The following is a 12,906-nucleotide window of genomic DNA, read 5'->3' as shown; positions in this document are numbered from 1 at the left end:
AGGGAAATGACAATGTATGGTCAAAGCTAATTTAGTTCTATTTCTTCTTTTAGCCATCAAGTTTTATCGGAGGGCTATGCAACTTGTACCTGATATAGAGTTCAAGATTACTTACACTCGGTCTCCAGATGGCGATGGTGTTGGAAACAGCTAGTGCGTATATAATTTGATAGACAGAATGCAGAGTTTGTTGTAGAGTTTGTTAAAGTGTATTTGCCTTTTTGACTCTTAATGTGATAACAATGTGTTGCTAATTCTGTTACGCTATATCCTTGTTTGGTGTATCCTTGTTTATAAAATTGTAGACATTTCTCAATTAGGGAAATTTAAGATTAGCATATAGAAGTGCACAGTTTAAACAGATATAATTACAAAAGGTAATGAAAGCATTTAACAAAAGCATGATCATTAAAAGGAGTAAAAGGACATATTTTACCTTCTTGAAATCCATTTGAAGTAGAAAGTATTAAAATGTAATTTGGGCCAAAGTTGGCAAAATGTTAATAATGGTTGCAATTGGGTGATGGGTACATGGGATTTTATTACACTAGTCTCTCTTCTTTTGTATATGTTTGAAACTCTACATTTTTATTTATTTTTTTAAATTTCAAGTTAAAATGAGGATACAACCAAGTCACAGTATTTGAAGTTAGGTAGAGAGTCTCCCTTGAAACTCTACATTATTAAAAGGGCTTTTAATTACACCACAAAAATGCTAAACTATGATGACTTTTATGTAGTTTGAACATAAAAATTCTAACATTTGTTTAAAAGCACAGGAACTGAATATAAAGATTCCTAAAAGAAATAACATTTCGTTATATAGATGCCACTTACATCAAAGTCATGAAGTACATTGATTGTTTTATGTGGACAAAGATCAAGAGAACATGTTTTTAAGCCAATACTTTTGAAGCTATTCGTAAGATACTTATAAAATTGTTTTAGCTTAATCCTGCTGTCTATCAAAGCCTGGTTTGATATTAGAAGGGAAGGGAGTCTATACCCATAAGAGAATGTTAGATTTAGAATGGGCAATACATATAAAAATATAGATTTGATAATATTACCTCTGTCATGAAGTAATTGTTACCTTTATTAATAACATATGCTTATTGCCAGTGCTAAATTGCATATGATATTAACACTTAAGCTTTGCATAAGTTATATTGAAAACATCCCCCCCCCAAAAAAAAATCCCAATGAAGGTGGTATTAATCGACTGAATTTTCAGCTAATGATATTGTTCACCAAATTGTAGTTAATAGTATGAGAAGTGAATCATTTAGGCTTTTTCTAAAGTTTCTTTAAATTTGTTTAGTCATATATAGACGTACATAAATGTTTGGGTAGAAAACGTTTTATAAATAGATGCCATATGCTGTTAAGAAAGGCTGTATTGGCTGGGGCCAGGCACAGTGGCTCATGTCTGTAATCCTAGCACTCTGGGAAGCTGAAGTGGGAGAATGGCTTGAAGTGAGGAGTTTGAGACTAGCCTGGGCAAGAGTGATACCCATCTCTGTTTTAAAAAAATAAAAGAGGGAAGTTTGTATGAAAATATTAAAGAAGCATTTCTCTTCTTCCTCAGCCCTTTATACAAACCCAGAGACCATGAAAGTTCTTTAAGTATATAATTGTTTTCTTGTAAGATCTGATAAACCCTAAATGTTTCTTTGCCTTCCTTATAAAGTGTTTGTAGAATAGCCATTGAATCCATCTAGCCTCAACCACACTTGACTTGTTGTATTACAAAAAGCCCTTCTCTTCTTAGTTTTCTAACTTCATCCTCATTTAAGCCTTTTTTTAAGTCTGATGATCTAAAGATTTACTTAAGCAAAAACAAAAAAACTAGACATTTTTTTAGAATCCTTAACTGCGCTTCTGTATATATTGATAAAACTAAAAGATATATTTGTGAACTAAAGTTTTTTCAAATTTGGTGTTTTCTTCTCTAAAGGCAGGGTGATAAGTTAAGGCACATCTGTTAAGAAACCCTTGGATAAGTTAAGTACCTCAAATGACATCTGTATATTTGATTTTTATCCACTTAGAATGCATTTAAATCAATTTTACTAAGATTTTCATTTGAAATTTTTTACTAATTCATGAAATCTCTACACTAGAACTAATTATTTAGTTCAATCTCAACACCTACATCCAAAAATCCTAATTGTTCTTGAATGGTAAATTACTGAACCTTTTTTCTTTCAGAGAACTTGCAAGACAGGATAAACTGTTATCACATTTTAAATAAGCGTTTTAGGTGACTGTTTGTTAAAGCAAATTTGAGAATGCTATGAAAAATCAGTTTTTAAACTATATGTTTTTAGACGGAGGCACTTAATTTATTCACCTTCCTCTTTTTTCAGCATTGAAGATAGTGATGATGATAGCAAAATGGCAGATCTCTTGTCCTACTTCCAGCAGCAACTCACATTTCAGGAGTCTGTCCTCAAACTGTGTCAGCCTGAGCTTGAGAGCGGTCAGACTCACATATCAGGTGTGAATTCTTGGCTTTTGTAACTCAGTGATAAAAATGTTAACCTTAAAGATTTCCAAACTTACATGGTAGACAATTGCCGCCTTAGATCAGGGTATGGTAGGAGATCTAGTTGTTATTTGTATATACTAACAAGCTTTTCTGCTTTTCAAACTCTGAAGCAGAGCATTGTGTGTAGTATAACACGACACTTGTTTAAGGATGCCATACTGTTTTTTGGTGTTTTTTTGTTTGTTTGTTTTTGAGACAGAGTCTCACTTTGTCATTCTTGGTAGAGTGCTGTGGTGTCATAGCTCACAGCAACCTCAAACTCCTGGGTGTCATAGCTCACAACAACCTCAAACTCCTGGGCTTAAGTGATTCTCTTGCCTCAGCCTCCCAAGTCGCTGGGACTACAGGTGCCCAGCACAATGCCTGGCTAGTTTTGGTTGTAGTTGTCGTTGTTTGGCAGGCCCGGGCTAGATTAAAACCCACCAGCTGTGGTGTGTGTGGCTGGTGTCATAACCATTGAGCTGTGGGCGCCAACCCATCTTTTTATATGTTAAATATGATCAGTTACAGGATTTTTCAGAGATGACAACTGAAAATTTTCAAGGAGATGAAAATAATTTTTTAGTTGAGTTTAGTTTGGGCTTAATATATATCAGTGGTAAAATAATCTTGCATAAAAAAAGGATGCTTTATAAAAGTAGCTTCAGATCCATTATATCAAGACATCAAGATTGGTGTCTTGATAGTAGGAACTATTAATTACTATTGAGTGGTTGCATACATTCATGCTGTAGCTCTGAACAATGCTGAGGGTTTGATTTATAAATTTGTAGGAATGCATAAGCACACTGAGAACATGATTGCAGCAACAGAATGTCATACAGGAGAGTCAAGTGAAGGGTAATTTTCTTTTGCAGCGCTGCCGATGGAGGTCCTGATGTACATCTTCCGATGGGTGGTATCCAGTGACTTGGACCTCAGATCCTTAGAGCAGTTGTCACTGGTATGCAGAGGATTCTACATCTGTGCCAGGTGCTTCCTTTTTTTCTTCTTAAACAACTCAGGCAGGGGTAAAAAGGATTATATTCCTTTGTCAGTTTTGATAAAAAGAACTTGATCGATGTTCAGGGTAAAAACTGAGAATGAACAGAAGATTTACTAGGCTGTGCTTAATGTGATTTTCTCAAAAAACTTAGCATTTAAAAGCTAGAATGTGTTAAGTTTCCAGAGTACAGAATAATAATGTAGAACAGATACCGCCACATATATTACTTCCATGGGGTTTGCGTGCTAGCTTAGCTAATTTGGAAAAAAGAGTTATATTAGAAAAATATAACCAAGTCATTTTTATAGTAATTCTAAACTGATTGAATGTGATTTAAATTAAGATTGCATTAGAATGTTATTTTAGCCCATTAAATGTTATCCTGTATTTTTAAAGTCTTACTGTATGAAGAATAATCATACTGCAATATAAAATAATTTGAGACTAGGCTGGGCTGCAGTGGCTCTCTATAATCCTAGTCAAGGTGGGTGGATTGCTTGAGATTAGGAGTTTGAGACCAGCCTGAGCAAGAGCAGACCCTGTCTCTACTAAAAATAGAAAAATTAGCCAGATATGGTGGTGAGTCCCTATAGTCCCAGCTACTCTGGAGGCTGAGGCAGAAGAATCACTGGAACCCAGTAGTCTGAGGTTACTGTGAAATAAGCTGACATTATGGCACTCTAGCATAGGCAACAGAATTGAGACTCTGTCTCAAAAAAAAAAAAAAAAAAAAAAAAATTGAGACTTATCTTTCATGGATATCTCATATACAAATACATACTCCTTAGCATCTAGAATTTTTTTTTATAACTTAGTTTTTAAATTCAGATGCATTTTTTTTTTGAGACAGAGCCTCAAGCTGTCACCCTTGGTAGAGTGCTGTGGCATCACAGCTCACAGCAACCTCCAACTTCTGGACTCAAGCGATTCTCCTGTCTCAGCCTCCCAAGTAGCTCCCAAGTGGGACTATAGGTGCCCACCACAACAACCGGCTACTTTTTGATTGTAGTTGTCATTGTCGTTTGGCAGGCCTGGGCTGGATTTGAACTCTCCAGCTCTGGTGTATGTGGCTGGCGCCTTAGCGGCTTGAGCTACAGGCACTGAGCCAGATGTATTATTTTTAAGTAAACTCATTTGGCATCTTGTATTTTGCATAAAATATTCATACTGCTTGAAACCTTGGTTTTGGTGATTCTGTGCTAGTCTATTTAACAAGTACCTATTAGTATAGTATAGTATATTTCCACCAACCTTTTGAAGTTGAGGTCTCTAGTATTGTTATATCAACCTAAATAACAGATTCTTGAAAGAAAACACATTTATTTGGGAACAGAACAATGGGAATACGCATACTATAGTAAACTATGTACCTGTTCTGGCAGATAAAGAAAGACAAAGGTCTTTTAAGGGAAAAAATGAAGGAATAGGGTGCCAGCCCCATATACCAGAGGTGGTGGGTTCAAACCCAGCCCCAGCCAGAAACTACAAAAAAAAAAAAAAAAGAAAAAATGAGTAAGCTTACATAATAGTTTTCAAATAATTCTTGGCTACAAAGATCAATAAAAAGGGTGACAGTGGTTTGAGGTTGAACACCCAATTGCTGGGCAGATGTTCTTGGAGAAGTATTTTTTGTATTAGGTTACACTGGCCTTTGTATAAGGTTGTGGTTTTTTGTAAAGTATTTTTGTTATCAGGCATACAAGAAAAGGGATGATCTTCTCTTCATGGTCTTTCTTTACTCTTTGTCAGGGTTTTTTTTACTTTTTTAATTTTTTTAAGACAGAGTCTCACTCTGTTGCCCTGGGTAGAGTGACCTGGCGTCAGCCTAGTGCACAGCAACTTCAAATTCCTGGGCTCAAGTGGTTACCTCCTGTCTCAGCCTTCTGAGTAGTTGGGAGTACAGGCACCCGCCACAATGCCCAGCTAGTTTTTTTTTTTTTCCTATTTTTAGTAGAGATGGGGTCTCACTCTTGCTCAGCTGGTCTTGAACTCCTGAGCTCGATCCACCCGCCTTGGCCTCCCAGAGTGCTAGGATTATAGGCATGAGCCACCATGCTGGCCTTTCAAGGTTTTTTTTTTTTTTTTTTTTTGGCCTTAGTGATTTCATTTTGATTTTAACAATTTTCATATTTCCACCTTTTGATCAAGATCTTTTTTCAAAAGCATCACTAATAAATTATCCTGTGGTTAGGTTTTCACATCCTGTAGAGCTTGGATGAACCTGTCTTGGTTGCTGGTCTCGTCCCACATTGGGGAAGAGTGATTAGCAACTAGGAGTCAGCATCACAGCCCTTTTAGCCACATTTGAGCTATAAGGGAGGGTTGAAGAAAGTGGGTTCTCAGGGTAAGTCTTCCTGAAGTCATTATTAAGTGAATTTTTGTCTGTTCTGTAGTGTTTTGTTATCTCTAAGCACTAGGCCAGTATTATTTTGTTAGGAGTTTTGCTTTTGTAAAAATTTAACAAGTAGCAGATTCACAGTTTGAAAAAATTCAGCGTAAAAATAATAATGGGAAATTCTGGTTCACATAATGGTTTTGAGCCATGAGCTTAGGCTTAAAGACAACTAACTGAATAAATCATGACTATAGGGAATTAGGTAAGATCTGTTGGAACCATGTGGCTTATTTTCTTATTTTGTATATACGGGTGTCAACTTTCCCAAAGGAAATTTATCCAGATATAGCATGTAATATTAGCAATAGCACTTTTTTATTTAACCAATGGATACTAAAGGATTTCCTAGGTTCTGTTAAGTTACTAGCAGAAGCTATTGGTTGCAAAATTTCAATTATACCATTATCTTGTCAAGTGGAAAGGGTAGCATGAAAAAGGAGTAAAAGCTGTTTACAATGTGAAAACATTAACTTCTCTTTACTTGTAGTTTTAATATTTCTAGTCATGACATTAGACTGTTTAGTGAACTTTCTGTGGCCCATACATTAGACATGAGGCTTGCATTTTTTTTTTTTTTTTTTTTTGAGACAGTCTCACTTTGTCACCCTGGGTAGAGAATAGTGGCATCACAGCTGGGCTTAAGCGTACAACGCCCAGCCAGAGAGGCTTGCATCTTAAAATCTGAGTAGTTTCACTTATTGGCCTTTAGTAACAGAGAAGCTTTTGTTTTCAGTTGGAGAGTTATAGCCAAATATTGGAGGAAATTTGGCAAATTCAGACTGAACATTCCAGTCTTCAGGTGGATAACTTAAAAAGCTACATACTGGCTCAGTGCCTGTGGCTCGAGCAGCTAAGGCACCACCCACATACACTTAAGCTGGTGGGTTCGAATCCAGCCCGGGCCTGCCAAACAACAACGGCTGCAACCAAAAAATAGCCGGGCGTTGTGGCGGGCGCCTGTAGTCCCAACTACTTGGGAGGTGGAGGCAGGAGAATTGCTTGAGCCCAGGAGTTTGCAGTTGCTGTAAGCTGTAATGCCACGGCACTCTACCCAGGGTGACAGCTTGAGGCTCTTGTCTCAAAAAATAAAATAAAGAAAAAAGAAGCTACATACTGATATAGGTGCATTATCATTATAGTTTTTCTTTAGAATTACAATTTTTTTCCTGTATATTGATTATTTGAAAATCTAATTAAATCAGATTTAAAAACCTGTTGAGGCTAGGAAGCCAAACCAAGGCAGACCTCAAGATTTTACTTACACTCTTATGGTTTCTTGGGCTTGCCAGGAAGTGACAGTTTTCTTCACTCGCTTTAAGGGCTGAGAACTCGTGAAGCAAGATATTTTAAGCACATACTTGGACATTTCAGTCAAAACCTTGGTGATACAACCAGTGTTTACAGTTGTATCCTACTTAGAGAGTAGATTTTTATTGAACTTATGTAAATAAGAATACTCATGAACCATTTCTAAATTTTGGAGGAATCAAATAGAGAAAAAAACAAATTCTTCTACCTTTATTCACATAGGTATACTTGACCAAATTGTTGTGATAGCTTCTGAGAGAAAAATTCCTTAAATGTGGAAAACAAAACATTTAAGAAAAGAACCAACAGTGTTTTAAATAAAGTCATTAAAACATCTTCAGTTACCTCCATCAGTTTCACGCAATTACTTTTTTGTTTTACTTTGTTTTACTTTGACTAGCAGTTTAGTGAACCTGTCAGTTTCTTTATTAGAATTCTGGAAATGAAATTCTTTTTATTTAGTCCATTTTAAAAAAATGTATGGTGAGATGGAGTCTTGCTATTTCTCAGGCTGGTCTCAAACTCCTGATCTCAAGTGATCCTCCCTTCTTGGCCTCCCAAGTTTTTGACACTTTTGTAGTTATTCTAGTAACTTATAATTATATGGGACAGAGCATTTTAAAGAAGGGATTGGTTAAGAAAGCAAATTTTCAGGAATAAAACTTTTGTGTTATAAAATAAAAGTAATGCCAAAAGGATGACATTGTAAATACACGTTTCAGTATAAATTTGGGGGAATTTATCTTATGCAGTCCAGTGCTGATGTAAGTAGTTTTCACTTCTTCAAAACTTAATATTAAGCACCTGTGGTGGTACACGCCTATAGTCCTAGCTACTTAGGAGACTAAGGGGAGAGGATCACTTGAGCCCAAGAGTTCTGGGCTGTAGTGCACTATGCTGATTGAGTATCCACTCTTAAGTTTGGCATCCATATGGTGACCTCTGGGGACCGGGCACCATCAAGTTGCTAAGGAGAAGTGAACTGGTCCAGGTCAGAAACACAGCAGGTCAAAACTCCACTGTGAATAGACACTGCACTCCTGCTTAAGTGACATAGCAAGACACTCTTTGGAAAAACAAAACCATGTTTTATCAGAATCATGTCAATTTTCAATGTATCTTGTACTTAGCTCTTTGCACTAATTTCTTAACAAAGTCCTACTGGTTCTAACTTCAAAATTTATCTCCATTTGGACCGTTTTACACTTCTGCAACTATCATTCTGACCTAGCCACTATTCTGTTTGGTGGCATCCTACGTGGTCTTCCTGCTTCCACTCTTATACCCCTAGAGCATAGTCTGCAGAAACCCAATAGAGTGATCTTTTAAAAGCCTACAACAGGCTCGGCGCCTGTAGCACAGTGGTTACAGCCTTAGCCACATGCACCTGAGGCTGGTGGTTTGAACCCGGCCCTGGCCAGCTAAACAACGACAACTGTAACAACAACAACAAAGCCCTGTGTTGTGGTGGGCGCCTATAGTCCCAGCTACTTGGGAGGCTGAGGCAAGAGAATTGCTTGAGCCCAAGAGTTTGATGTTGCTGTGAGCTGTGATGCCATGGTACTCTACCAAGGGTGACATAGTAAGACTCTGTCTCAAAAAATAAATAAATAAAAGCCTACATCATGCTCAGAGTCCTTCAGTGGCATCATCTCAAATAAATAACCACTCCTGTCTGCAAGATGCTGCCTCATCTGTCCCTGGCTACTTCTCAGATCATTTAGTCCATGCTTCACTCAGTTTACTTTGCTGCAGCCTGTGTGCCTTCTGACTCTGGTGAGCCCACCAGTCCCCCCTTCTCAGGGCCTTGCCTATGCCATGGCTGCAGCCTGGGATACCCTTCCCCATTACTCTTTGTGGTCACATTCCCAAAGAGGCCTTTCCCAGCCATCTTTTCTGAAATAGTGTCTATTTTCATTCCTATCTGTTGACTCCCCTTTGTTGGTTCGTTGGTGTTCATCCATGCCTCCCAAGTGCTGAACAAATCCTGCTGAATAAAAGATGGCTGATAGCAAAATATTTATGTCTGCATATAGGGTTGTACCCTATTAAATTTATTAAATTTGTGCTTTATTCCCTAGAGACCCTGAAATTTGGCGTCTGGCCTGCTTGAAAGTTTGGGGCAGAAGCTGTATTAAACTTGTCCCATACACATCCTGGAGACAGATGTTTTTAGAACGGCCACGTGTTCGGTTTGATGGTAAGTTGAACTCAGTAGGACTCAGGAGAGATAGTAATCTATAAGGCTGGTTTTAATAAACAGTTTAAATTTTCTCTAATGAACCTAAGTACTATGAGCATATTGAAAATACAGAGATAATAAAAATAAAGCTGGAAGTGTATTATGTGATTACAATTTTTTAAGTTTTTTATATTCTTTTAAAAAAATCTTTTTTCTTAATAGGAGTGTATATCAGTAAAACCACATATATTCGTCAAGGGGAACAGTCTCTTGATGGTTTCTATAGAGCCTGGCACCAAGTGGAATATTACAGGTACAACTGTAGTAAACTGAGTGAGTGGCAAATTCTCTCTCTCCAAGTAATTAGTTCAGTTATATGGATGTCTGTTCTTTGTTGCTTTTAATGTAATCACAAAATGACCCTTAGTATTTCTATCCATTATTACAACTTAGGAATTATATTTAAAAAATGGTTAATACATGTATAAATTATATAATTCTTATACTCATTTGCCTTTTCAACTAGATTTGTGCTTTTATTGTTCACCAACATTACTATCAGTTGACAACTAGATACATTAACCATTGCATTTCTACTGGACTTCACTTTTGTTTGACATTATTAGTGCTTTAGGAAATAGAACAAATATTGCTTCATTAAAGCTCTAACTTGTATTCAGTGAGTGAAACTAAAGATGCAACAGTCCCCCGTAAGGAAGATGATAAAATGTCTTCAGTTCTTTGTTGCCGGACTAACAGGTTATAGTCACATTTGTTTTAATGATGTTTTATCAGTTCTTTGGCCCATGATGCTTCAGTTTTGGTTTCACAGCTGTGAATAGGGTTAGTGCTGATAAATAAGGACATGTTTTATACTTTGTGTGTGTGGTGTGTTTTGCTGTTCTTTGTCTTTTTACATAGGTACATAAGATTCTTTCCTGATGGCAGTGTGATGATGCTGACAACCCCTGAGGAGCCTCAGGCCATTGTTCCTCGCTTAAGAACTAGGAATACCAGGTAATGTTTTTCTGTGGCTTTCTGTCCAGTCTCCATTTTATAGGGTTATTTGAAGGGTAATATAACCAAGCGCTTCCTTGACTAATACTGGATGATTTAAAAAGCAATCATTTGGGGGCACTTGGGAAAAATACCAATTCCTAGAGTTTACTTTACTAGTTAGGTCTTTGTTATCTTGGAACCAAGGTTTGCTCACATCCTGGCTGAGTCTTCTCAGGCAAGTTGAGTAAACACTGTAGTAATTTATTGCTTCCTAGACTTAAAGTGTTTTTTTATTTTTTAGAACCGATGCAATTCTACTGGGTCATTATCGCTTGTCACAAGATACAGACAATCAGACCAAAGTATTTGCTGTAATAACTAAGAAAAAAGAAGAAGTGAGTATGCAAGGTGGAATTAAGTTTTCTTATTTCAATATCCTGTTAATTCAAACATTCTTAATTAGAATAAACAAATGCTGTTTCATTATTTACATTATTACACAAAGTGTTGACTTCTAGTATATTACTGAAGAGAGCTAGAGATTTTCTAAGATGTGCTTTTTTAAAAAATAGTATCAGCTTGTTTTTGCTTCAGATGGTTTCTTTCCTATCCTAGTTCAGTATTTTTTGTTGTTGTTGCAGTTTGGCCAGGGCTGGGTTTGAGCCTGACATCCTAGGTATATGGGGCCGGCACCCTACTCACTGAGCCACAGGTGCCGCCCCACGTAGTTCAGTATTTTTACATATGAAAATGTAAAGCCACAATCGCCTGTAAAATAACTAGTAAAATTATACCTGAGTACAGTTTTTGGCTCTTCTTATTTTGAGTCATGGGTTTTTTTCCTTCCTAAATTAGCTCATATAGATAATTGACAAGGATCTTCTTAGAATTTCAGTTTCTACTGGAAATAAGCAAAAGAAAGATAATTTTCTTCCTATTCTTACAAAAAGAAAAAATGCCAGGCAAATACGATTGATATCATTACATTCTCGAGGGATTTAAATTAATAATTTGAGGCCCTAATTTTTTTCACATGCACTTTTTCCAAACTTTTTTTTTTTTTTGCATTTATGGGGTTCAGTGTACTGATCTGATACACAATGTGAAGTGCTTACATTGAACCGATTAACACATCCATCACAATTTCACTCTTTTCTTAATAGTTCTGAAATGTACCATTGCATCATGCACATTAGGTAAGGTCCCCCCAAAGACCCTCTCTCCTCCCACCTTCTGCTTCCTGGACTATGGTTTTTTTTTTTTAATGTTTTATAATTCGTATGAATGTGTAGGTGATGATACATTGATTTCATAGTAGTATTGAGTACCTTGGAAACTTTTTTTTCCATTCTTGAGATACTTTACTAAGAAGACTATGTTCCACCTCCATCCAGGTAAACATAAAAGATGTGCAGTCTCCATCTTTTTATGGCTACATAGTATTCCACGGTGTACATATACCACAATTTGTTAATCTATTCATGGGTCGCTGGGCACTTGGGCTGTTTCCATGTCTTGGCAATTATGAATTGGGCTGTAGTAAACATTCTGGTGCAAATGTCTTTGTTGTAAAATTATTTTTGGTCATCTGGGTATATACCTAGTAGAGGAATAGCAGGATCAAACAGTAGGTCTACTTTTAGTTCCTTGAGTCTTCTCCAAACTTCTTTCCAAAAAAGTTGTGTTAGCTTGCACTTCCACCAGCAGTGTAGAAGTGTTCCCTTTTTCCTACATCCACACCAACATCTGCAGTTTTGGGATTTTGTTATGTGGGCTAATCTTACTGGAGTTAGATGATATCTCAAAGTGGTTTTGATTTGCATTTCTCTGATGATTAAAGATCATGAGCATTTTTTCATGCGTTTGTAGGTCACGTTCCTGTCTTCATCAGAGAAGTTTCTGTTCAAGTCTCTTGCCCACATAGAAGTAGGGTTATGGGCGGTGCCCATAGCTCAGTGGGTAGGGCGCCAGCCATGTACACCCAGGCTGGCAGGTTCGAACCCGTCCGGGCTAGCTAAACAATAATAACTGCAACAAAAAAATAGTCAGGCATTGTGGCAGGCATCTGTAGTCCCAAATACTTGGGAGGCTGAGGCAAGAGAATTGCTTATGCCCAAGAGTTGGAGGTTGCTGTGAGCTGTGATGCCCAGGCACTCTACCCAGGGCAACAGCTTGAGACTCTGCCTCCAAAAAAAAAAAAAAAAAAAAAAAAAATTGGGTTACTTATTCTTTTCTCCTTGATTAGTTTGAGTTCTCTGTGGATTCTAGTTATCAGACCTTTGTCAGAAACATAACCTGCAAAGATCTCCTCCTATTCTGAATGTTGTCTGTTTGCTTTACTTACTGTGTTGTGGCTGTGCAAAAAGCTCCTTAGTTTGATCAGATCCTAATAATGTATTTTTGGTGTTGCTTCAATTGCCATGGGGGAGGGGGCGGGGGGGGGGGGGAGTCGTCCTCATAAAATACTCTCCCAGGCTGATTTTCAA

General features: G+C 37.2%; 1 protein-coding gene across 2 annotated transcripts in view; it reads left to right on the top strand.

The window, feature by feature from the left end:
- The window catches only part of FBXO9 (F-box protein 9), a 45,804-nt gene that overhangs the window by 20,349 nt on the left and 12,549 nt on the right, over positions 1-12,906 (top strand). For both annotated transcript variants that reach the window (XM_053600905.1, XM_053600904.1), the window contains exons 5-11: positions 54-153; positions 2,370-2,500; positions 3,409-3,523; positions 9,321-9,439; positions 9,644-9,734; positions 10,343-10,438; positions 10,722-10,815. In XM_053600905.1, the coding sequence (XP_053456880.1) occupies positions 54-153; positions 2,370-2,500; positions 3,409-3,523; positions 9,321-9,439; positions 9,644-9,734; positions 10,343-10,438; positions 10,722-10,815 (746 nt within the window). The remainder of the gene's footprint in view (positions 1-53; positions 154-2,369; positions 2,501-3,408; positions 3,524-9,320; positions 9,440-9,643; positions 9,735-10,342; positions 10,439-10,721; positions 10,816-12,906) is intronic.

Source organism: Nycticebus coucang, chromosome 9 (genome assembly GCF_027406575.1).
Source record: "Nycticebus coucang isolate mNycCou1 chromosome 9, mNycCou1.pri, whole genome shotgun sequence".
NCBI lineage: Eukaryota > Metazoa > Chordata > Mammalia > Primates > Lorisidae > Nycticebus > Nycticebus coucang.
This window is presented reverse-complemented; position numbering and strand designations above follow the sequence as displayed.